Below are 22,665 nucleotides of genomic sequence, written 5' to 3' on the forward strand. Positions count from 1 at the left end.
AATATAGTGCCTTCCTTTTATCTGTCAAAAATGTCCTCTCGCTGCTACACTCAAAACTGGGGGCTTTTGTTACGATGATAAATTATCCAGGGCTGGGGGGAGTTTCAGGCAGTGTGGGGAATAAGTGGAGGTGTTCTCTTGCTGTCTCTACTCTGGGCAAAGAATCTGTGATTGGAGAGAGGTGACCGAGAGTGTGGTCCCAGAAGGGTCCGTTCAAAGAGAATGGGCAGAAATGTCAGAAGGTGCGATAGACTATAGGAAGAACTTCCCAACAGACCAAGGCAGGGCATGAACTTTATGAGTGTTTTAGCCAGAAAAGTCTTAGTCTCTGATGTCCCTGGAGAGAAAGGAGGAGCAGCTTGGGGAGATTCCCTCTCCTCCCCCTTCTCAGGGCCCCCCTCCCCCTCAGGCCAGATGGGGCCCCACCCCCTCCTCCCTAAGGACACAGAGTCTCTTTGTCTGAGGAGCCAGAGGCTGGGAGGGAGACACTGCCGGCTTCTCCCTCTTGGCCTCGGGGCGGGGGAAGTGGGCAGTTCAGGGCCCGGGATATGCCCCTTGGGTTCCTCCCTGCGGAAGCTCCTTCAGATCCAGCATGTCTGTGCTTGTTCAATTGCACAGACAGCTCCACCTGACCTGACCCGCTGGGGCCTCCTCACATGGGGGCGGGGGTGTCCCAGTGGGGTGAGGGGGGGTTCCGCCTCACCCCAGGAATGGCAGGGGTCCACCCCTCCCTGTGGCAGTGCCCTGCTTAGGGTAGGGCCATACTCCCTGATTTAATGGGCCATGTGTGAGAATGGAGCCGGGGCCTCCATCTGGGGCCTGAGTCAGGGAGAAGAGGGCTAGGGATGGAGATGGGAGCCTTTATTTTAAGATTAAGAGTTTGGGGGAAAGAAAGAACTGTGAGAACTGTGTCTTGGAATCTGTGGTGAGGGTTTGGGGGTGGGGCTAGGGACCCCATTTTGGAATCTGGGGTGGAGTTTGAGGCGGGGTGAAGATCCCTTATTTAGGGACCTGCAGGGAAAGTATGGAGTGAGGTCGGTACCTCTTATTGTGGGACCAGGCAGGTGGGTGAGAATTTGGCATCAGAATTTGGGGGCCTGGCTGAGACAGAAAGGATCTGGTATAAAGCTGTACCCCTAATTCCAGGGCCTGGATGGAGGCTGAAGGTTAGGAGGCCTGTTAGGAGAAAAGGGTTTGGGCTAAGGCTGGGACCCCGGATTCTAAGGGTGGGTGGGAGTGACCCTCCTCCGACCCTGTCGGGTGAGGCAAGAAGGGCCCAGCTCCCGGCCCACGGCTCCACCCCTAGCTGGGCAATCAGAGCTCAGCACAAACTTTCCCAATTCCACCCACCAGCTGTCAGCTACCCCCCCCCCACCCCTTTCCGCGAGCTCCGCCTGGCCCGGAGCTGGAGCGCAGGGCGAGGCCAGGGCGGGGTCTCGGGCAGTCTCCTGTGGATCCCGAGTGGAGCCGGCCGCCGCGAGAGTGCCCTGAGCCCGTGGAGTCGCCGCGCCCCGCAGCCGCCCAGGCTGGTCCCCCGCCTTGAGTGTGGGTCCCGTGGGAATGGGGAGTCGCTGGGCCCTGGGCCAGCCGCGGGCCGGCCTCTGCCTGCTCCTGGTGTCTCTGCAGCTTCTCCCCCGGACGCAGGCCGGTGAGCCGGGAGGGAGAAAATAGGACCCGGAGTGCAGGATCCATCGAGGCCCCCAAAGACGGCGTGGAGTCGGGAGTCGGGGGCGTGCATGGGGGTCGTGCACGTTGCCCGTGGCTACGGTGTGGTGTTGCGGGGCGAGTGTCTGACTCTGGGCGGTTTGTGAGTGTGACAGCTTGGTGGGGGGCGTCAGGGAAACGTGTGACCATGTTTCCTGGTGGGTGCGTGGCAATGAATGCAATTTATAGGTATACATGTGTGTAACAATATGCATGCGGCCATTTGGAGTGGAACTGTGTGTGTTGGGTGTGGGAGATGACGATGATTGTACACCTGGGTGATGGGATATGGCCTCTGGGCGAGTATGTGATTGAGTTGTGGGTAGGGGAGTGTGTCTGTGTGGGGGGCTGATTTTGAGAATAACCGTGTGTGTGTTATGCGTGTGATTGTGTGTCTCTGGGTGACCCTCTGAGGACTGTGGTTGTGGTTTGGGAAGCTAAATACTTGCCCATGAGGATGAGTCCCAGGGGGATGGGGGATGGTGAGCGGGGACTAGTAGGGAAGAGGGTTGATCTGGGATTCAGAGTTCCCTTTGCGTCTCCCCAGATAGCTTCACCTTATTCCCCCTCTTTCCCCTCTGCCCCTAATTAGCGCGCGCCCACCTCCTTTCCCCGCCATCTTTGCCCCTTTCCCCCCTCCCCGCACTCCCCTGAGCCGGGATCAGCACCATGGACAGGGCCGCGGGAGGGCCTTGGTGAGGGGCGAGGCGGGGCGGGGCGCGGGGCGGGGCGGGGCGGGGCGCGGGGCGCGGGGCAGTGCACGGGCGGGGGCGGGGGGAGTGGAGTTTGCTCCCCCAAGCTGAGCGAGCCTCGGGTGTTTTTCCTGAGGAATTTCTCAGGGGCCCCCCAGGGGTCCCGGGGGCCGCCGGATGGGTGAGTCAGCGCTGACGCACGCCCAGCTGCACGAATCTGGCTGGACGCCGCGCCCCGCCCCCGAGGGTTCTGGGTCGGGGGCGCCCCGGGGTTCGGGAAAGTCGTGGTCCCTCAAGTGGTGATTGAGGGGACTTCCCTGGTCTGAGATACCCCAGGTCAGGCCCTCCCCGTAATCCCTCCCTAAGGTGAACTCAGGACCCCAACACACCCACCCCCACTTTCTCACTTTCTCCTTTTCTCCGTAGTCCAGAGAGGTGTGTGTTTACGCGGATAATCCCAAAGTGGCCTATGCCCCACTCCCACGGTCACACATCCGCACAGTCGTGCGATCTCAGGCGTGCACTCAGAATAGAAGGCCGCTGGGACACGAAGAACGTTAAACACCTGGGGCCCACGCCAAGGCAGCCCCATCCGCCACCCGCCCCACGGTCACAGCTTTTGTCACCCACCTACACTTTCAAACTCTCACACACGCTTCCACTGGCATCCATACAACGTAGTCGATGTTCTCAACCCGTCACCCACTCGCCAACTTGGCCACACTCTCACGTATAGCCACACTCCTCCATCTGGAGTCTGAGCTATTACTATCACAGGCTCCCGTGCACCACCTGCAGGACCTCGAGCTCACTGCCAGGACCCCAGGACAAGTCAAAGGACTGCACCTAATCCCTCCATCAGAGGCCAAACACCCACAGACATCGACACGCCGCAAAGCACATGCTCAGCTAGTCCCTGGTCCGTACAGAGTCACACACGTGCTCGCACAGTCTCATGCATGTACACAATCGCGCATGTACCTATTTGCACAGACACTCACACCTAGGCTCTCCTACTCATCTGAGAGGGTCCCAGCCATGTCCCAGCCCGGTCCCTGCCTGCCTTCTTCCACATCCTAGACCCCCACCTAGCCTCTCCCTGGGGTCCTGACCAGCGCAGGGGAGAATCTGTGGGGGAAGGGCAAGCCAGTTACTTGACAGACTGCCGCCCCCTGGCCCTGCAGGCAGGACTCAATGCCTCTTGTGTGTCTCCTTGTCACAAAGCCAGCCATGGAAAGAAAGGGCAGTTGGTTTCTGAAAGGTCATTACAGAAGGAACACAGATTGAAGCAGGAGATATTTGGGTTAGATGCTGGGAAAGACTTTTAAAATGTTAACGAGCAGTTGGTCAAGGAGAGACCCCCTTCCCAGTGCATAGAAAGTGGAGTCTGGGTGAAAGGAGAGCCTGGGAGAGCCACACGGGGGGGAATCACGGACCTCAGCCCTCCCCTGGGCCCCCGCCCGGAGAGGGGGCAGCTGGGATGATCATTCCACGGGAGAATGACCCTTGTGGTCAGCAGAGCCTGGGAGCCCAGATTTTAGCCCCAGGGGGCTGTAACCCAAATACCTCTTAATAACAACCCAGCCACAGAACAGGCAATTAGAGATGGGGCCGGTGGAGGCAGCAGGGTTAGGGGAGAGAGAGAGAGAGAGAGAGATGGAGGGAGTAATCCACACACAGAGATATAGAGAGGCACAGAGATAGAGGTATGCAGAGAGAAACAGATGTGAGACCGAGGGAAATACCAATAGGCAGAGACAGAGAGCTAGAGAGTGAGGGAGAGCTGGGAAGTAAGAGAGGGAGGGAGAGAGAAAGACTGATTCAGAGTTGGACACAGAAAGTGGGACAGAGAGAAGGCAGGGAGGGGGAGAGAAGAAAAAGAGAGCAGAACAAGGTTGGGGGCAAGAGAGAGCTGAGGTTGGAACAGGTCTCTGGAGAGTCTGAAGACTGAGGGGTCTGACCCAGGAGGAGCTGGGATGGGGGCGCCCTCATCCAAACCCCTGTCTCCCCCAAGTCTGGCCCCCTACCCTGGATCCCAATGGTGAGATCAGTAGAGCCGCCCCTGGGGTGAGGTCATGGCAGAATCCGGCTCCTGCCAAGAGGCTGGGTCAGGGGGTCAGTGGGACAGTCTGCTGTGGGGAGGGGAGATCAGGCAGGAGTTTGGGGCTCAGGGGAAGACCCCGCCCACCTTTGCCCAAGCCATGTGGTTCCACTTAGCACTGGCCAGGCTGCACCGGGTGGGGCTGGTAGGACAGCCTGGGTTAGGATCTCACTGGACCAGTCCCTTCCTTTGCTGGGATGAGAGGGAGAGGGTCAGAGGGAGGAGGTCAGGAGGTTATCAGAGAGAGGTGATCAGAGGATAAGGTCAGAGGGGGTGATAAAGTGGGGAGGTCCACAGGTCAGATGGAAGAAACTGGGATAGGAAGAGGGAAGAGGTCAGGTGGTAGTCAGAGGGTGGTGGTCAGGGTCAGGCAGAGGAAGGTCAGAGGAGGTGGCCAGGAGAAATCAGGGAAAGAATGGTCAGAGGGAGGAGGTCACGAGTGATGAAGGTCAAGGAGGAGGTCAGAGGGAGGAGGTCACTAGTGATGAAGGTCAAGGAGGAGGTCAGAGGGAGGAGGTCACGAGTGATGAAGGTCAAGGAGGAGGTCAGAGGGAGGAGGTCATGGGTGATGGTGGTCGAGGAGGAGGTCAGAGGGAGGAGGTCATGAGTGATGAAGGTCGAGGAGGAGGTCAGAGGGAGGGGAGCCCAGGGAAGAGGTGGGGAGAACACACTCAAGGAGCCCCTCCTCTCTAAGCGGGTTTCCCCTGGCAAGGGGGGCTTCAGGCCTGGGAAGCAGCCCCAGGGAGCTGGTGCGGGGGAGTGTGGAGAGGGGGACAGTTTGGCTCTGGGGCTCAGGCCAGGAAGCTTTGATTCATCCCAGAACTAGGTCAGCTTTTTTTTTTTTTCTCACCGAAAACCAAGGGAAAAAAACAGGAGTCAACAGGCTGATGAGGCTGGAACAGCTGTGGAGTGGTGAGGGGGGTATGCGTCCCAGGCCTGCTCCTTCCCCCTGACCCACAAACATAGCTGGGGGGGGCTGAGTCCCCCAAACCCGAGCCACTCACGCAGAGTGCTGGGCTTGTTGTAACTGCCCCGCACCCTGGCTTCTTTCCGTAGCAGACCCTGTGGATGTGCTGAAGGCCCTGGGCGTGCGGGGGGGCCAGGCTGGGCTCCCCGAGGGTCCCGGCCTCTGCCCCCAGAGGGTCCCGCAGGGCGACCGGGCATTCAGGGTGGGCAAGGCCAGCACGCTCAGTGTCCCCACGTGGGAGCTCTTTCAAGGTGAGTCAGGGTGAGAGGGGCTGTGGTTCATCGTGGGAGCATGGGTCACAGTCGGGCCATCTGAGCTGCCCCTTTCCCTCTGCCCTCCCAGCAGAGCACTTTCCCGAGAGCTTCTCCGTGCTGATCACTCTGCGTGGCCGGCCAGCCAACCAGTCTGTCCTTCTATCCGTCTACAATGAGGCCGGTGTCCGGCAGCTGGGCCTGGCGTTGGGGCCGGCTCTGGACCTCCTAGGTGACTCCTTCAGCCCCCTCCCCCAGCAGGTCAACCTCACGGATGGCAGGTGAATATGGGGAAGGTGGGAGTCCCAGGAGAGGTGAGATGAGCGCGCGCCCCCACTGAGACTGTCCTCTTGCAGGTGGCGCCGTGTGGCGGTCAGTGTGGATGGTGGGATGGTGACCCTGGTGGCTGACTGTGAACCTCAGCCCCCCGTATTGAGCCAGGGACCTCGATTCATCAGCACGGCTGGACTTACCGTGCTGGGGACCCAGGACCTCGGGGAGGAGACTTTTGAGGTAGCGCTTCAGTGATGGGGGAAACTGAGGCAGGAGGCAGGAGGGAGATTGGTCCACAGCCTGAATCTGGAGAAGAGAATGGAGAAGGGAACTATCCAGCTTCAACTTAGCGCCAGGAAGCTGAGGAAGGGAGCGCCGGGCATCACAGTGCATCTTTGTGGCATGTGCCTGCGAGACTGTAAAGCCATGAACTGATCATTTGTGATGGTGCATACTTGGCTTGTGGTGGAAGGATAAGGTTGTGATGTGTGACGGCGCTGCTGGTTGTGATGGTGTGTGATGCCAGCAAGGCATGGAGTCGTGTGGCTCTGGGACAGATGTGTTTTCGATGTGGTGATTGTTATGCGTGTCATGACAGTCCAGGGACCTCATCATCTTGCTTCCCTCCTTATCCCCAGTACCTAGAAGGGCACCTGGCACACAGTAGGTGTCACCATGTGCCGCGAGTGAAGGAACAATTGTGCCTCTGATGGGACAGAGGTTGTGGGGTGTGGCTTGTGGTTGTGGTTTGGTGTCACCCTGATAGAATCTTCCTCCTCTCAGTTTTCTGGGGCAGAGGGATTTCTGGGGCTGTGGTGGGGCTTCCTCCTCCCTATACTTAGCCTGCTTTGGGTGGAAAAACACCAGACCTTGATGCTTGGAATGGGGGTCGGAGTCAGCCTGCAGACCCCTTCCTGGACCCCCACTGTCTCCCCAGGGAGATATTCAGGAGCTGCTGATAAGCTCAGATCCTCAGGCTGCCTTCCGAGCCTGTGAGCAGTACCTTCCTGGCTGCGACGACCTGGATCCTGTAGCCACAGGGGTGAGTAAGGGGCTTGTCCTGAGGTCGCTGGCTGAGTCATCCCTGGCTCCAGGTCTCAGGAATGAATGAATTCTGAGCCCTACCCAGGGGGCTGAGTGACCCCTGCCCTTAAACTGTTCTTAGGCATGAATGACCTTGACTTCAGGTCACATAACTGACCCTTGGCCCCTCATCATATGATTTACCTTGACCCCAGGTCCCAGGGCTGAGTGAGCCCTGGCTTTAAAAGATAGGACCAGGGCTTCCCTGGTGGTGCAGTGGTTGAGAGTCCACCTTCCGATGCAGGGGACACGGGTTCGTGCCCAGGTCCGTGAAGATCCCACATGCCGTGGAGCGGCTGGGCCCGTGAGCCACGGCCACTGAGCCTGTGTGTCCGGAGCCTGTGCTCCGCGACGGGAGAGGCCACAACAGTGAGAGGCCCGCGTACCGCCAAAAATAAATAAATAAATAAAATTTAAAATATAAAATAAAATAAAAGATAGGACCAATGGACCATGTGCCAGCATGACCCCAGGTGATCTGAGCGATAGGGCCTCCAGTCAGGGAATCTGGACCCGACTGGAGTCCTCTTTCCAGGTACCCCAGCGGGAACCAGAAACCCCTCCCCGTCGGCGGAAGGGGAAGGGAAAAGGGAAGAAAAAAGGGCGAGGTCGTAAGGGGAAGGGCAGGAAGAAGAAGAACAAGGAAGTTTTGGCCCTGAGCCCACCTCCCGTCTCCCTGGAGAACCAGGTAAGGGGTCTGCGGTATCTCCCCTCTGTTCTTTGACCGCCCTGCTTCTGGCCTCTGATCCCCACCCATCCCTTGTGCCTCATGCAAGGTCTCTGCCTCTTGTCTCCAGTAACTGACCTTTGACTTCTCTCAGCTGACCGATCACTTGTCGGTGGGGGGGGGGGGTCTGGTCCTGTCTTAGGTGCTCTTTCATATCTCCCTCCCAACTTCCAGTTCTGCGGGGGGACTAGAGAGAGGGAGCGCACCCCGTCGGGTACCTTATGATGAGGGGGCTCTTGATGAGGGCTACTGTTTAAGGGGAGCCACTAGCTGGGGTGAACGATGGGTTCGTTAGTTAGTGTGTCATTGTTTGGGGTTGACTGGTTGGGGTCATGGGGGAGGGGTATTCATTGGGGGTCGCTAGCTGGGGGGGACACTGATGGAGGTTGCTTGTTGGGGGGAATCATTGTAGAGAGATACTGACTGAGGTTGATGTTCAGGGGTCCCCTAGCTGGAGGTCACTGTTAGAGGTCACTGATGGAGGCCGCTGTTGGTGTTATTGGAGTCTGTAGTTTAGGGTTAATGGTGTGGGGCTCACTGCCAAGGATCACTAGCTGGGCAAGTCCCCAGTGGGGGACCACTGATTAGAAGGCACTAGTGGAATCACCAGCTGGGGTCACTAGCTGGGGGAGTGCCTTTCAGGGAGTCATGGATGAGATGGTTAGTTTGGGAGTCCCTGATGGGTAATTAGTTGGGAAGTCATTGATGGGTCACTGGTTATAGGAATAACTGGTGGGAGGCCAATGATTTGGGTTATTCGTAGGTGTGTATGGGTCATTGGTTAGGTCCCTTAGTGGGGATCACTTGTCACGGGTCATTAATTGGGGGTCATTAATGGGTCACTGGCTGTAGGAATAATTGGGGGCCATTAGTTGGGGGTCACTGGGTAGGTGTCCCTGGTGTGGGCCACTGGTCAGGGTCCTTGGTTGGAGGGTCCCTGGTTGCACTACATCTGCTCGCCGCATCAGTGGGGAGAAAAAGGGTTATCACTTCAGCCTAGAACAGAGACACCAGGAGTAGCCTACCCTTTCTCAGCCCCTTCCTTAGCCTTCACCTGGGCCCCCATCACCTGCTGTGCGCCCTTAACCCAGTTCCTCTGCAGCTGTCCAGGCCAGGAGGACCTCCCACTCCTTCTCTGACTGTGGCCTGGCTGGCTGACAGACTGCTGAGATCTGCCTTGAGAGAGGACGTATGGGATAGGCTTCCGGGAGTCTGGCCCTGAGGGGTGGACATTGACCCTGACCCCTGGGCTTTGGAGCCAGCCCCACTCTGCCTTCCAGGCCTTCCAGACCTGCCAGCCCTGCCCCTCCTCCACACACAAGGGCTCTCCCTGCTGGCTGTCCTTGTCCAGCCAGCACACCTTCGCCTGCACTGGCCAGCCCCCTGCCCCATACCCCTGTGATGGTTTTTTTTGGGAATCCTCCTCTGTCCCCCTCCCTAGACTGGGTGCTCTGGGAGAGAGAGTCTGTCTCCTCCTTTGTCTCCCTTTTGTCTTGATTGTCCTGACCCCAGACCTGGTACCTTCTCTGTCCTTCCTCCAGACCTCCGCTGACATCCCCAAGACAGAGACACCAGCTCCAACTCTGCCTCCAACTCCCACGCCTTTGGTCATCACCACGACTGTGGCCATTGGCAGCAACGTCACCGTCCTAGAGGTTGTGGGAAGTGGACGAGGCTGGAAGGGAAGGTCCTGGGACAGTGGTGGTGGCAGACAATGAAGAGGCCAGGGGTAAACTTTGGTCTGTCCCAATGTCCTCAGGAGAGCTTGGACCCCGACAGTGGAACTGAACTGGAGAACGTGGAGACTGAGTTAGCCAGAGAAGAAGAAGAAGAAGAAGGTGGTCCCACCATGGGCCCCCACTTCCGGGCAGCAGAACAGTCATGGAGGACTGAGTTGCAGATCTTTCCTGTGCGTCTGGGTGGCTGGGTTAGGTGCAGGGGGAGGGACTCCTACCTGGAGCCACACATAGCTGCCTTCTCTTTCTTGCTTTCTTTTTATCTTGCCTAGAATGCCTTCCCACCACCCCGGCGCAGTTGACAAATATTTATCTACAGACACTACGCTAATGTGACAGGCATTGTGCTAATGAATGGCTCTGTGGGTAGGGTGATTCATCTGGTTTTTAGCCTAAGCATGGTGAGAAGCCACTTGAGATGGAATACGATCTGACTTGGGAGTTTTCAAAGCTCTCTCTAACTGCCGAACAGCAGATGGACTGTAGGGGGAGCCAGAGGGGCAGCAGGGAAACCAGTAGTCTATGCAAAACAGAGTGGTGACCTGGATGAGGGTGGTGGCTGTAGCGGTGGTGGTGGGGATAGAGAAAAGTTGGACAGATTGGGGACGTGCCCCGTTTTGCTCTTGCTGCTGTATGTGGAGAACAATTCAAAGATGACCGGGTAGACGCACAGTGGCGCCACTGAGTAGGATGGGGAAGCCTGACGGAGGAGCAGGTGGAAAGTGTCAAGGATCTCATTTTGGTTGTGCTCAACGGGCAACCCTTGTCTGATTGTCAATGCAAGTGATGGGTTAGAAAATTCTGGAGTTCAAGGAAGATGGTCTAGCCTGGAGATAAAGACTTGGGACTCATCAGCGGAGAGATGCTATCTTCAGCCAGGAGATGAGATTGCCTAGGAGCTTAAGGCAGACAGAGAAGGTGTCTAGGTTCTAGCTTTGGTGTTGGACAGGGGAGAAGGTGAATAATCCTAACCATCTTACTCCGAGTGCCTGTTATGTGCTAAGCATTGTTTTAGCTTCTTTATCTTCCCGTGGGATGTATACAGTCGGCGTTCACCCACACGCTATGCAGGTGAGGCCATAGGAGTTGAATAAGTGGCCCAACATCACTCAGCTTTTGAGAGGCAGCTCCAGGTTGAGGACTCCACTGTATGCCCCAGGGTTCATGTTCCTGACCCTGCTGCAGCGTGGCCAGCTTGAAACTGGAGGATGAGCTGCTCAAAACATACTGGTTGAAGAAAGGACAGCAGAGACAGCTCAGAGGGGGGACGCTGTGCACGCATGCGTGCCTGTGTGTGTGTGTGTGTGTGTGTGTGTGTGAGAGAGATGAGTGGGAGGTAAGTTAGCTGAGAGTTCTATGTCTGAGTTCCAGGGCTCACACCTCTTCTCTTTCCATCCCCTGCCCCAGGGCGCTGGGGAGAAGGGAGAAAAAGGAGAACCAGCCGTGATTGAACAGGTGAGGGGCCTGGGGCTGGAGGACGTGGCGGGGTCTGTGCTAGCATGGGGGTCACACTTATTTCTCCCCCAGGGACAGCAGTTTGAAGGACTTCCAGGAGGCCCAGGACCCCAAGTGAGTCATGGCTGCATTCCCCTCTTCTTGTCTTTTCCTTCCAGTGGGGGTATTTGATCCTCTGGGCTGGGGAGTTAGGGTGTAATGTTGCCAGATCATTTGAAGACGATTGGATATTTGAGGCTCAAAAGATGAGTAAAAATAGGGGTTGAGATGTAAAGTTGGGGGTTTATATGTGTCAGTATAGTATTGAGGGGCCGGGGGTGGCTCGGTGATGGGGTAGGAAGGTCAGTATGGGGTCAGTGTCCGTGGTGGTTTGGAAGTCAGCCTGGCTCAGACTTTGCATTTGTCATGACCTCTGTTCCTCTGTCCCCAACAGGGGGTGGTTGGCCCCTCAGGTCCTCCTGGCCCGCCAGGATTCCCTGGGGACCCTGGTCTACCGGTAAGAGACTTCCTGTGCGGTGTGAACTCCTGGGAGAGTGAGGTTTCAAGTTGGCAGCATGGCTGCGACTGGAGCTGGCTCTGACCCTTCCGCTTCCTCCTCCTCCCCGTCTGGAAATTATCATTCTGTCTCCTCTTCTGTCTCTGGGAGGGGGCGCTCTCCCCTGCCTTTCTCCTTCTGTCTCCATCCCTGAGTGTCTTTCATCTCTGTCTTTCTCCCTATGTCTCTGTGCCCGTTTCCTCTTCTCTCTTTTGTCTGTCTGTCTGTCTCTTTCTGTTTTTGTCTCTTCCACTTTTTATGACTCTTTCTCCTTCCCTCCATTTCTCTTTCTCTCACCGTCTGTCTCTTCTCTCTCTCTCTCTCCCTGCCTCCATCTTTCTCTGTCTCTCCCTCCTTGCCTCTCTCCATCTCTCTACCTCCATCCCCCTCTGTCTCTGTCCCTCTCTCAGGGCCCCGCTGGCCTCCCAGGAATCCCTGGCGTTGATGGGATCCGGGGTCTACCAGGCACTGTGATCATGATACCGGTAAGAGGGAGAGAGGGTGGCACAGCCTTGGGGAGTAGAATCCTGACCAAGGAGGAGGGCCTTTCCTGGAGGCTTCCCTCACTACCAGTTGCCCCCTAGTTCCAGTTTGCAAGAGGCTCCCTCAAAGGACCCCCAGTCTCCTTCCAGCAGGCCCAGGCTCAGGCAGTCCTGCAACAGGCTCAGGTGAGTGGAGGACAACTGGGAGACTGTCAGGGGGTGATGGGAGGAAACTGAGAGAATGACAGAGATGGGAGATGGTGAAGAGTCAGGAGACAGGTGTATATTTAACTTCTGATGATGGCTTTGTTCCCCTGTCTCTTCAGCTCTCTATGAAAGGCCCCCCTGGCCTGGTGGGGCTCACCGGGCGCCCAGGCCCCGTGGTGAGTAAGGAGGCTGTGTGGAGTGGGGAGTACATAAGTGGAGATGACTCTAACTCAAACTCCCTCTAAATGCATTACCTTATCTTTCTTCCTCCAAGGGTCTCCCTGGGTATCCAGGTCTAAAAGGAGAGATGGGAGAAATGGGGCCACAGGTGAGATTTGTGGGGGTGGGGACAGGGTTGATGGGAAGGGTCTTCTCACAGGGCTACAGGATAAAGTGCTAGCTGGGGAAAATGGCAAAGCAGCTGGGGTTACCCTTGCAATTACTGACATTTTTCTTCTCCTTTCCTTTCTCTTCTAGGGCCCCCGAGGACTTCAGGGACCTCGTGGACCCCCTGGCAGACAGGGAAAGATGGTGAGTGACTCCTAGGTCCTCAGGTCATCCCTTATCCATCTCCCAACACCCAACAGGAGCCTCAGCTCTGTGCTCCCAGGGTCTGCTGGTGTCATTGGGGGGATAAGAGCACTGAGGACAGGGAATGACAGTACACTGAGGGTGTGACAAAGGAATCTGGCCAAGTCCCCGAGTCTGGGAGGACTTGCAGAGGAATGATGCTTGAACTGAGATCTGAGGTACAACCAGGGGAAAAGGAGAGGAAGGGCATTCCAAGTAGAAAGAACAGCACATGCAAAAGAAAAGACTGGCACATTGGGGGAAATGATGAACAGGATAATTCCAGATAGGTTTTTTTTTAATTTATTTTTTGGCCGTGTTGTGTTTTTGTTGCTGCATGCATGCTTTTCTCTAGCATGCGGTGAGCAGGGGCTACTCTTTGTTGCGGTGTGCGGCCTTCTCATTGTAGTGGCTTCTCCTGTTGTGGAGCACAGGTTCTAGGTGTGTGGGCTTCAGTAGCTGCAGCACACGGGCTCGGTAGTTGTGGCACATGGGCTTAGTTGCTCTGCGGCAGGTGGGATCTTCCCAGACCAGGCACCGAACCCGTGTCCCCTGCATTGGCAGGTGGATTCTTCACCACTGCGCCACCAGGGAAGCCCTCCAGATAGTCTTAAAGCACCATGAGGAACATACAGCAGGGAAATTAATGGAGACTGAACATGAGTGTTCTTAATTTTTGTGATGATGATAACTTGAACTAGAGAAAGGGCACTAGGGCTAAAGAATAATGGATGGGTTTGAGATATATTTAAGAGGTTAAATTGGTACATGTAGAAGCCCCCAGCATAAGACACTGCATGAAGAAGGTGCTCGATACATGGTAGTAGATATCTTGATGATGTCATCTCCCCCATAGGGCCGCCCTGGAGCAGATGGGGCTCGAGGCCTCCCAGGGGACACAGGACCTAAGGTAGGTGATGGGGCCAGGCCTGGGACTTGGAGGGACTGTCAGGATAGAGGATTCAAAGCTCAGCTGGCGTTTCTTTCTTTCTTTTTTCTTCTAATTTATTTTAATTAATTTATTTTAAAATATTTATTATTTCTTTATTTATTTTGGCTGTGCCAGGTCTTAGCTGTGGCATGCAAACTCTTAGTTGCGGCACGCATGTGGGATCTAGTTCCCCGACCAGGGATCGAACCCGGGCCCCCCTGCATTGGGAGCACGGAGTCTTTCCCACTGGACCCCCCAGGGAAGTCCCTCAGCTGATGTTTCTTTGTGCAGGGTGATCAGGGCTTTGACGGCTTGCCAGGGCTGCCTGGAGAGAAGGGCCAGAGGGTGAGTGTGTGAGACCCCTTCCGCATATGCAAGCCCCCTCCCAATGTTCATAACACCCTCCCCACCCCCAATATCAGAGCCTCCGTTCCTGGGTCTGAGTCCTCACCCCTAATACCCCATCTCCTTTCCTGGGGGCTGGTCTCCACTTGTTGACTCTGAACTGCCCTCTGTGTTCCCCACTCCAGGGTGACTTTGGTCATGTGGGGCAACCTGGCCCCCCAGGAGAGGATGGTGAGAAGGTAAGTTTGGAAGAGAGTTAGGGGGTGGTTTGGAAGCTAGAAAGCCAGGACAGGAGGAGTAGAGCATTCAGGAACCTGGGGGAGGGGTGAAGGTCTGCACTGGAGAGTCAGGAGACCCCGGTGGGGCTCAAAGAGACAGGCTGAGAGTTGTGGGGTTAGGACTAGAGTTAAGGGGTTAAACCCAGGATTGCAGGTCCAGGATCGGGGTCAGGGGCCTGAATCAAATCACGTATACGCAGTTGGCTGGATCCTGCCACACACTCTGACTCTGAGATTCCCTGGAAGGGGCTGCCGATATGAGAGAAGGTGATTCTCTGAGGGTTATACCTCCCCCCTCCCCAAGTCATATGCTTTCCCACAGGGAGCAGAGGGACCTCCTGGGCCCACCGGCCAGGCTGGGGAGCCGGTGAGTATCAGGGACCCCTGGGCCCCTTGCCTGGCACAGGGGAGGGAGTCAGCACTCATAGGACCTCAGAGCAGTGATGCTGGAATAACTTTCCTACCTCCTTGCAGGGCCCCCGAGGACTGATTGGCCCTAGAGGCTCCCCTGGCCCCTTGGGACGCCCGGTGAGAATGTCGCTGTCTCTCTACATCCTGTTTGTCTTTTTCTCACCTTTATCTCCTCTGCATGTCCATTTCTGTTGCCTGGATTCTCTGTCCACTCACCTTTTCACCTGTGCCTCTCAGTGTCTCAGACGCAGGCTCCTGTGCCTGGGTCTGCCCTGGTCTCACACCCTCTCCTCCCCCAGGGTGTAGTTGGAAGTGACGGTGCTCCAGGTGCCAAAGGAAATGTGGTATGTGTCCTGATCCCTGATGCGTTCTGACACTCTGACCCTAGGACCACCCATATCCTTGTCCACTCCCATGATCCCCCGTTTCAACTCCCCTGACACCTCAACACCATAATCCCTTCCAGCTTCACAGAACCCTCACTTTCTCCCCAGGGTCCTCCAGGAGAACCAGGCCCCCCAGGACAGCAGGGAAATCCCGGGTCCCAGGTTTGAGCTATCTTTCCTGACAGAGGGGGCGGGGTGTCGTGGCGCTCAGCGGAGGTCATAGACCGCTCCTGGCTTCCCCAGCCTCTGTACTTGCTGCCGCTTTCTCATGCTTTCCTTCTCCCCTTTTTAAAAAATATTTCCAGGGAATCCCCGGCCCCCAGGGACCCATTGGCACTCCTGGGGAGAAGGTGAGTGACAACTCTCCCTCCCTTCCCTCTCCTCCCCCAACATCTTTTCTCTTCAACTCTGCCTGCAGGAAAATCTTCCCACCAGGGCCCCTTTTGTAAGCCCTGGATAATGCAACATTCCCTAAATAAGCTCAGAGTTACCAAATGTCATTGCTGGGGAGGGGTTGATGGCCAGAAACAGAACTGCACCAAGGCTAGATCAGACGGGGATATTGTCAGGAGAGAGGAGAACCCTCAGGAGCCAATCATAGAAAATATTACCAAGGCTCACGGGCCAGGAAATCCATTTGTCTCGGGTCTTGTGGTGTCATCTTTCTTCCTCTGCACATCTGTTTCCATCTCCCATGAAAAACAGGCTTCTTTCTATTTCCATCTTAGTCTGTTCTTACCCCAACTTCTGTTTCTACACACCCTTGTGCTGCTCTGTCACTGTTTCAGTCCCCAGTTCCTTATGACCTTACAGTTTCTTTATCCAAATCCATCTGGTCATAGTTTCTATGAGGCAAGATATCCCTTACCTCAAAATTTCAGGAGAGAATCTGATTGGCTTATCTGGGCCAAGTGCCCGCCTCTGGACTTGTCAATGGTTTGCAGGACGTAGGGGGTCACCTCAGGCCTGCCTAGGCCCACACCCACACCTCTTCAGATGGAGCTGTGGGTTGGAGGTGCTTCTAAAGGAAGAGATGTGGCTGGGGAGCCCCCCACCCCAGCATGTCTCTCACACTGTTTTTACATCCCTTGTCTCAGCCCTCCCAGAAGCAGAGGATTTCTGAGGCACAGAGAGGGGAGAGAGCTTGTCCAGGGTCACACAGCAAGTTTGGAAGAGCTGAGGATAGGTTTCCTGGCCAGTAGGATCTGCTTTTTCTCTAACCTTGAGGTAGCTGTATGTCTGAGTAGGGACGTTCCTGGTGGAATGGCCAGGCTCTGAGACCCTCTGTCTCCCCCTACTGTTCATCTTCTTTCAGGGTCCCCCTGGGAACCCAGGAATTCCAGGCCTCCCAGGATCTGATGGCCCTGTGGTGAGAACTAGATTCTGGGAGAAGGAGGAAGGAGAAGTGGGGAGGCTTGGGAATTTGGATGGCATATCAGGTCTCGGACAACTTAGAATGTTTATCTCCTAGGGTCACCCAGGTCATGAGGGCCCAACAGGAGAGAAAGGGGCCCAGGTAAGTGACCTGGAGACGGGCTGATTTGGGGATGAGGGTTGGCAGGCAGGGCCAGGAGTCAGGGGCTATTAATGAGAAGAGAGATGAGGGCACTGGGAACATGGAGGGGGGAGAACAGGATGGCACTCATCTTATGTCCATCTCAGGGTCCAGCAGGGTCGGCAGGCCCTCCGGGCTATCCTGGACCTCGGGGTGTGAAGGTAAGTGATACTTGGGACCTGCAGATAGAGGTTTTTTTTTGGCCGTGCTGCACGACTTGTGGGACCTTAGTTCCCCGACCAGGCATCAAACCCAGGCCCTCGGCAGTGAAAGTGCGGAGCCCTGACCACTGGACTGCCAGGGAATTCCCTGCAGATAGGGCTGATCCATCAGCATGGACCTCTGGAAGCCAGCTCTATCAGAAACTTCTGTGTGTGTGTGATGAGAGGAATCAGTCTCCCAGGCAAGGTGTGGTAGAAGTGACAAGATATAGCTACTTTGGAGCTGAAAAGCCAAAGGGTAACGGTACAGCATGGTTGTCACCTCGTAGTCGAGAACAGTTATACCCGTTAGAGGCTGAACCCATTTCACTGGAAGCACACACATCACGTCCAGGTCCAGGTCAGCACACTGTGATCAAGCAGAGGGTTGTTTGAAAGCTCAAGGCCAGAGCCATACCATGTGCAAGCCCAGGAATGCTAAGACGAGCTGAGAGCTGAACTGAATAGAGATTCACTGTTGACCCAGCGCAGGGACATTGGAATTCACATCTATATGGTAGCTGAGTCCAGTTACATTGTAGCCAAGTACAGGTATCCATTACCTGTAGTCTAAAAACAGAGTTTGATGGTAGCCAAGAGCTGGCTCCTCCTATTTTTGCATTATAGACAAGCTTAGTTACACTATAACCAAGGAGGTGGTTCTATTGTAACTGGCCACAAAATCCTGTGTCCAAACTCAGAGTTCCATTGTAGCCAGGCATGGTTTTCTATATATAGTTGAAGGCTATGTTGTTGCTGAGTCTAGTTACATGGTAGCCGTGGCCAGAGAACAATTGTAGCCAAGCTCAGTTACACTGTGGCCAATGAATTGCCCTGTGCCTAGAGACAGTCATGCTATTGTCAAAACGCACGGTTAGGGCTTCCCTGGTGGCGCAGTGGTTGAGAGTCCGCCTGCCGATGCAGGGGACACGGGTTCGCGCCCCGGTCCGGGAGGATCCCACATGCCGCGGAGTGGCTGGGCCCGTGAGCCATGGCCCCTGAGCCTGCGCGTCCGGAGCCTGTGCTCCGCAATGGGAGAGGCCACAACAGTGAGAGGCCCGCGTACCGCAAAAAAACAAAAACAAAACCACATAGTTATATTGTATCCAAGTATAATTTTGTTGTAGTCACTGAGTTCGGTTAATATCGTGTCTCCCTGTGGCTGGAAACAGTCATGCTATTGTGAAAACACAGTTGTATTGTATCCAAGTACAATTTCATTTTAGTGGCTGAGCTCAGTTACACTGTAGCCAAGTGCAGCTTTTCTTGTGGCCCAAGTCCAGAATTTGGCTGGAGCAGCATCTGGGCTTGCACTGAGCAGTCTTGCTGTAGCCAAGCACAGACTCCCCTTGTTGCCAGGCACAGAGTTGCATTGTAGCCAGCACAATGGGAAACATTCCTTTGCCTTTAGAATGCAGCCGGGGCCTGGAATGTTCATCCTCTTTCTCCTGCCAGAAGGAACCGTGGACACAGTGTCCCCGGGAGATGGGAATCAATTACTTGGAAATTTGGCCTTCCCTGCACTCCCCCACACAGATGACCTTGGGAGGCTGCCAGTGGGAAGGGGTGGGGGGAGAGGCAGCCTCTTGCACACCATACTAGCAGACTTTGGGGAAAGATAATTTCCTCTGGGGCTGACCCTCACCCCCCTTCCTCCAGTCTGACATCCGCTTGGGACTCTCCTGGCTGTTTCAGGGCAAGGGACTGAGTCCGGGGCCCGAGTCTGGGGCCCTTCTTAAGTGGGGGGAGTGGGGGACCTGAGAGCTTTTATATTTTTCAGGGTACCTCTGGCAACCGGGGCCTCCAGGGGGAGAAAGGAGAGAAGGTGAGAAGGGAGGGGATTCCTTGAGGGTGGAACCCTAATAAAGGGGCTCTGGCTGTGTCCCTTCCCTGAAGCCCTGACATCTGATCTCTGTACTGTCTTCCACCCAGGGAGAGGATGGCTTCCCAGGCTTCAAGGGTGATGTAGGGCTTAAAGGCGATTGGGTAAGATGACCTCCAGAGGAGGGGTCTGGTGGATCTGGGGGACTTGGGAAAGAGAGGGAGGGGGTGAACTGGGGCAAAGACAGGAATGACAAAGGGACTGATGTCAGGACTTCTCCTTTTCTATTCCAGGGGCAACCCGGACCCCCAGGTCCTCGGGGAGAGGATGGTCCTGAAGGGCTGAAGGGGCAGGTGGGGCTTGCTGGTGAGGAGGGGCCCCCAGGCTCAGCTGGGGAGAAGGTGAGTGGACCTGGTCACCCCCTCCAGTCTATACCCCAGCTTCTAGCCTGCAGGCAAGGTGTTCCCTGGCCCTTTGCCTTCTGCCCTCTGCTCTTTTATCTCCAACTTCAGGAGGCTCTCAGCTCCTTCAATTCCCCAGCTCAGCATTACAGAGCAATTCCATGCACTTTATCTTATTTTTATCCCCATAACCACCACAGGCAACAGACTTTTTTACCCCCATTTTACAGACAAGGAAACTGAGATTTGGAATGGTTGAATGAGTTGCCCAAGGACATACCCCTAGCAGGCAGGGGCCAGGACTTGAACCCATGTTTCCCTGAATCCCCCACCCCTACCCCTGCAACCATGCCCCAGCCTTCCTGCCCCTCCCCCACTTACCTCCAAGTTGCAGTCTCTGACCTTTGTCCCATAATCTCTCTGCAGGGCAAGCTTGGGGTGCCGGGTCTCCCAGGTTACCCAGGACGTCCAGGCCCTAAGGTCAGAAGCTACCAGGAGGGTGGTGGGCAAGGGCAGGGTTCAGAGACTGATTAACATCTGGGGGTCCGGGCTGTGGTCTGAGGGTGTGAGCTGTCCACCCCATGGAGCATTGAAAGTGTAAGATGTGGGCTTTGGCATCAGACAAACTTAGGCTCAAACACCCAGCCTTATCTGCTAAGTGACCTTGAGTAAGTCACACCTTACCTGCTAAATGATCTTGAACAAGTCTATTGAACCCATTTTCTCAGTTACGAAAGGGAGATACCAGTAGTATCTACCTCATCAATTTGATGATGATAAAATTGATGATTTTGGCGATAATAAAACTGTAGGATCCTTCTTATTTGGTATGATTGAGGTTGGTTCAAACAAGTCAGTAAGGAGGAGAATCATAAAAAATACATAGTTTACATATCTTGAATTAATTATAACTTAGAACGTACTTATGTAAAACTGTACATTTGGCTGCCAATGTTTTGATGAATGAGGCTATTGGTAAGACATGTCTTTCTGCCTAAACCACACCCATATTACATCACTGATGATTTATAGTTTTTTGTTACATAAAGTGGAGCAGAAACGCAAAGACACTTGGGAAGAAATCTGAGTACAGAATCCTTCTTGAGTTCCACACTTTTAGTATCTCGATCTAGCAGTTATCTTGCCCATGCCTAATTTGACAGTGTTTTTTTTTTTTTAGTGACTTCCCTTTACATTGAGTCTTTTCCATTTAACCTAGATTTTACAGATATCTTTCTTTTCCCTTTCTACATTTCATCAGTTTTTGTAAGGTTTCATTAAGTCACATGACCCCAATAGCAAGGGCAACTGATATAAATAGGTTTGGGATTAACTCAAGGTATCAAAACTAAGAGCAGAACTCAGCCTGTTGGAACAGAAATTCATGGGAGTTAGAACAAAGCCTCATGGCCAAGACTGATCAGTGTGTCTTGGGCAACAAGCAATGAATACTTTACAGGAGGCCTGATATGTCGGCCTGGTTGAGGTCAGTGTCTTATTCAGCTTGGGTTGCTAGAGTAAAAATACCTTAGACTGGGTGATTTAAACACAGAAATTTGTTCTGGAGGCCAGAAGTCTGAGATCAGAGTGCCAGCATGGTTGGATTCTGGTGAGGGCTTTTCTCCTGGTTTGTAGATGAACATTTTCTGTCTTTGTCCTCACATAGGGGAGAGGGAGAAGGGGGGAGAGAGAGAGAGAGAGAGAGAGAGGGAGAAAGAGAGAGAGAGAGAGATCTAGTCTCCTCTTCTTCTTATAAAGACACTAATCCCATTCACGAGGGCCCCACCCTCATGACCTACTTACTTCCCAAAGGCCCAACCTCCAAATATTATCACACTAGGGACTGAGGCTTCAGCATATGAATTTTGGGAGGACACAAACATTCAGTCCATAGCACTTACTAATAGTCAGCATGAATAACAAAGACAGCTAATATTTCTTGAGCACATACTATGTGCCAAGTACCTTTAAAAAAAAAAAACCCCACTTTCTATATATATCCCATTTAATCCTAACGAAAACCTTGTGAAGGAGGTATTGTTGGTATCCCCAGGCTACAAAGGAGACTGATGCTCAGAGGGGTCAATCCATTTGTCCAGGGCCACACAGCTAATTTAGTGATGGATCTCGGATTCAAAACACAGTGAGGGGTGAGAGGGGATATCAGAGCATATGATGTTTTCCCCCAGGTCAAGCGACGATGGGCAGGAAAGCAAGTACTGGAGGCAGTTAATTAGCAAGTATTGAGTAAGACACCACCATGTGCCAGGCAGTAGGGAATAAGACCAGAGCATTATGTCCTAGTCATTGAATAAGTAAACAGATGAGCAGGGTCATTTCAATACAAATATTATAGGGGAAACAAAATAGGACGTGATAAACAGAGCATGACTTGAGGATGTGGTGGTCAGGATGATGGCGGAAAGCTTCTCTAAGGAGGTGATGTCTGAATGAGATTTAAATGATGAGGAGTAGCTGGCTTTGTGGGGATCTGAGAGAAGAGCATTTTAGGCAAAGGCAGCCAGTGCAATGGCCCTGAGGCAGGAATGTACTGGTACCTGAGTAGCATTAAAGAGGCCAGTGTGGCTGGAATGGAGTGAGCAAGGGAGGGGCTGCTCACTGGGGCTGGAGGGGCCAAAGACTTTCTGGAATCACTGGCCTGGAAATGCCTGAAAAGATGGGGTGGCTGAATGCGGTGAGGGGCTAACGTCACCCACTCCTCACACCCATGTCTTCTCTCTCATTCTCTTTACTCAGGGATCTACTGGCTTTCCCGGGCCCCTGGCACCATTAGGAGAAAAAGGGAAGCGGGTGAGGTGCAATCCAGGGGTCAGGAGAGAGGGAAGGGCTTGCATGAGAGGAACAGAGTGTATGGCTGTGCGTGATAGCACGTGGGGCCCTAGGTGGCTGTGTCTATGCCTGGAAGCACTTGTGTGCACACATATTGCCATGTGCAATGCAGGGCACATGTAGGTGATCCCACCTGGCATTACAGCAAATGTGCCTGCGTGTCTGTGTACGCATGTGCCTCCCGTGTGCCTTTCAGTACAGATTAGATGGGATCTGGGTGCTGCAGCCTAAGGGCCTGTGACTGGGTGAACGAGGGCACCAGCTGCACGTACGTTGTGTGACTATGGGCATACATGTGTGAGGGGGTATGTCGAAGTGTGTGAAAGAATAGGGAAATACACATATGTGTGTGTTTCTGCACACCTGGGGGATTGTGTATACGTGCATGCGTTGTTTCGCTGTAGGTGCACTGTAGCTATGTAAATGGACATTGTGTATATGCACACGAGGGTTTGTATACTGCTGTGTTTATCAGGACCGTGTCCTCACATGAATCCATGCACATACGTGTTTACACTGGATAGACACGTGTGCAAGGGACATATTACATGACAGGCTCCGAGTGTCATCTCGAAGCTGCAGTCCCCCCTTGCATGCTGTGTTGGCACGCAGTCATGTGTGCATACCATGCAGCTGTGATAAATAGGTGTCTGTGTGAGCAAATGTGCTTGTATGTGTGGACCTGTAGGTGCAATCGTAATAT

General features: G+C 54.4%; 1 protein-coding gene across 9 annotated transcripts in view; it reads left to right on the top strand.

The window, feature by feature from the left end:
- Positions 1 to 1,410: 1,410 nt before the first annotated feature.
- The window catches only part of COL5A3 (collagen type V alpha 3 chain), a 40,226-nt gene continuing 18,971 nt past the window's right edge, over positions 1,411 to 22,665 (top strand). For 4 of the 9 annotated variants that reach the window (XR_010942470.1, XR_010942471.1, XR_010942472.1 and 1 more), the window contains exons 1-32: positions 1,411 to 1,648; positions 5,554 to 5,715; positions 5,807 to 5,996; positions 6,072 to 6,228; positions 6,926 to 7,030; positions 7,607 to 7,759; positions 9,340 to 9,453; positions 9,558 to 9,707; positions 10,942 to 10,989; positions 11,062 to 11,103; positions 11,423 to 11,485; positions 11,935 to 12,009; positions 12,109 to 12,192; positions 12,333 to 12,389; positions 12,488 to 12,541; positions 12,691 to 12,744; positions 13,640 to 13,693; positions 14,006 to 14,059; positions 14,245 to 14,298; positions 14,660 to 14,704; positions 14,812 to 14,865; positions 15,048 to 15,092; positions 15,243 to 15,296; positions 15,440 to 15,484; positions 16,450 to 16,503; positions 16,606 to 16,650; positions 16,797 to 16,850; positions 18,670 to 18,714; positions 18,822 to 18,875; positions 19,005 to 19,112; positions 19,539 to 19,592; positions 21,870 to 21,923. Coding sequence is in view for 6 of the 9 variants with exons in the window: in XM_067733840.1 (XP_067589941.1) it covers positions 1,561 to 1,648; positions 5,554 to 5,715; positions 5,807 to 5,996; positions 6,072 to 6,228; positions 6,926 to 7,030; positions 7,607 to 7,759; positions 9,340 to 9,453; positions 9,558 to 9,707; positions 10,942 to 10,989; positions 11,062 to 11,103; positions 11,423 to 11,485; positions 11,935 to 12,009; positions 12,109 to 12,192; positions 12,333 to 12,389; positions 12,488 to 12,541; positions 12,691 to 12,744; positions 13,640 to 13,693; positions 14,006 to 14,059; positions 14,245 to 14,298; positions 14,660 to 14,704; positions 14,812 to 14,865; positions 15,048 to 15,092; positions 15,243 to 15,296; positions 15,440 to 15,484; positions 16,450 to 16,503; positions 16,606 to 16,650; positions 16,797 to 16,850; positions 18,670 to 18,714; positions 18,822 to 18,875; positions 19,005 to 19,112; positions 19,539 to 19,592; positions 21,870 to 21,923 (2,469 nt within the window). In the remaining 3 variants the exon portion in view is untranslated. Of the gene's footprint in view, positions 1,649 to 1,721; positions 1,768 to 5,369; positions 5,419 to 5,553; positions 5,716 to 5,806; positions 5,997 to 6,071; positions 6,229 to 6,925; positions 7,031 to 7,606; positions 7,760 to 9,339; positions 9,454 to 9,557; positions 9,708 to 10,941; positions 10,990 to 11,061; positions 11,104 to 11,422; positions 11,486 to 11,934; positions 12,010 to 12,108; positions 12,193 to 12,332; positions 12,390 to 12,487; positions 12,542 to 12,690; positions 12,745 to 13,639; positions 13,694 to 14,005; positions 14,060 to 14,244; positions 14,299 to 14,659; positions 14,705 to 14,811; positions 14,866 to 15,047; positions 15,093 to 15,242; positions 15,297 to 15,439; positions 15,485 to 16,449; positions 16,504 to 16,605; positions 16,651 to 16,796; positions 16,851 to 18,669; positions 18,715 to 18,821; positions 18,876 to 19,004; positions 19,113 to 19,538; positions 19,593 to 21,869; positions 21,924 to 22,665 lie in introns of those variants that run through there. The other 5 variants (XM_067733841.1, XM_067733842.1, XM_067733843.1 and 2 more) reach the window with 5 other exon arrangements.

This window comes from Pseudorca crassidens, chromosome 3 (genome assembly GCF_039906515.1).
Source record: "Pseudorca crassidens isolate mPseCra1 chromosome 3, mPseCra1.hap1, whole genome shotgun sequence".
NCBI classification, from domain to species: Eukaryota; Metazoa; Chordata; class Mammalia; order Artiodactyla; family Delphinidae; genus Pseudorca; species Pseudorca crassidens.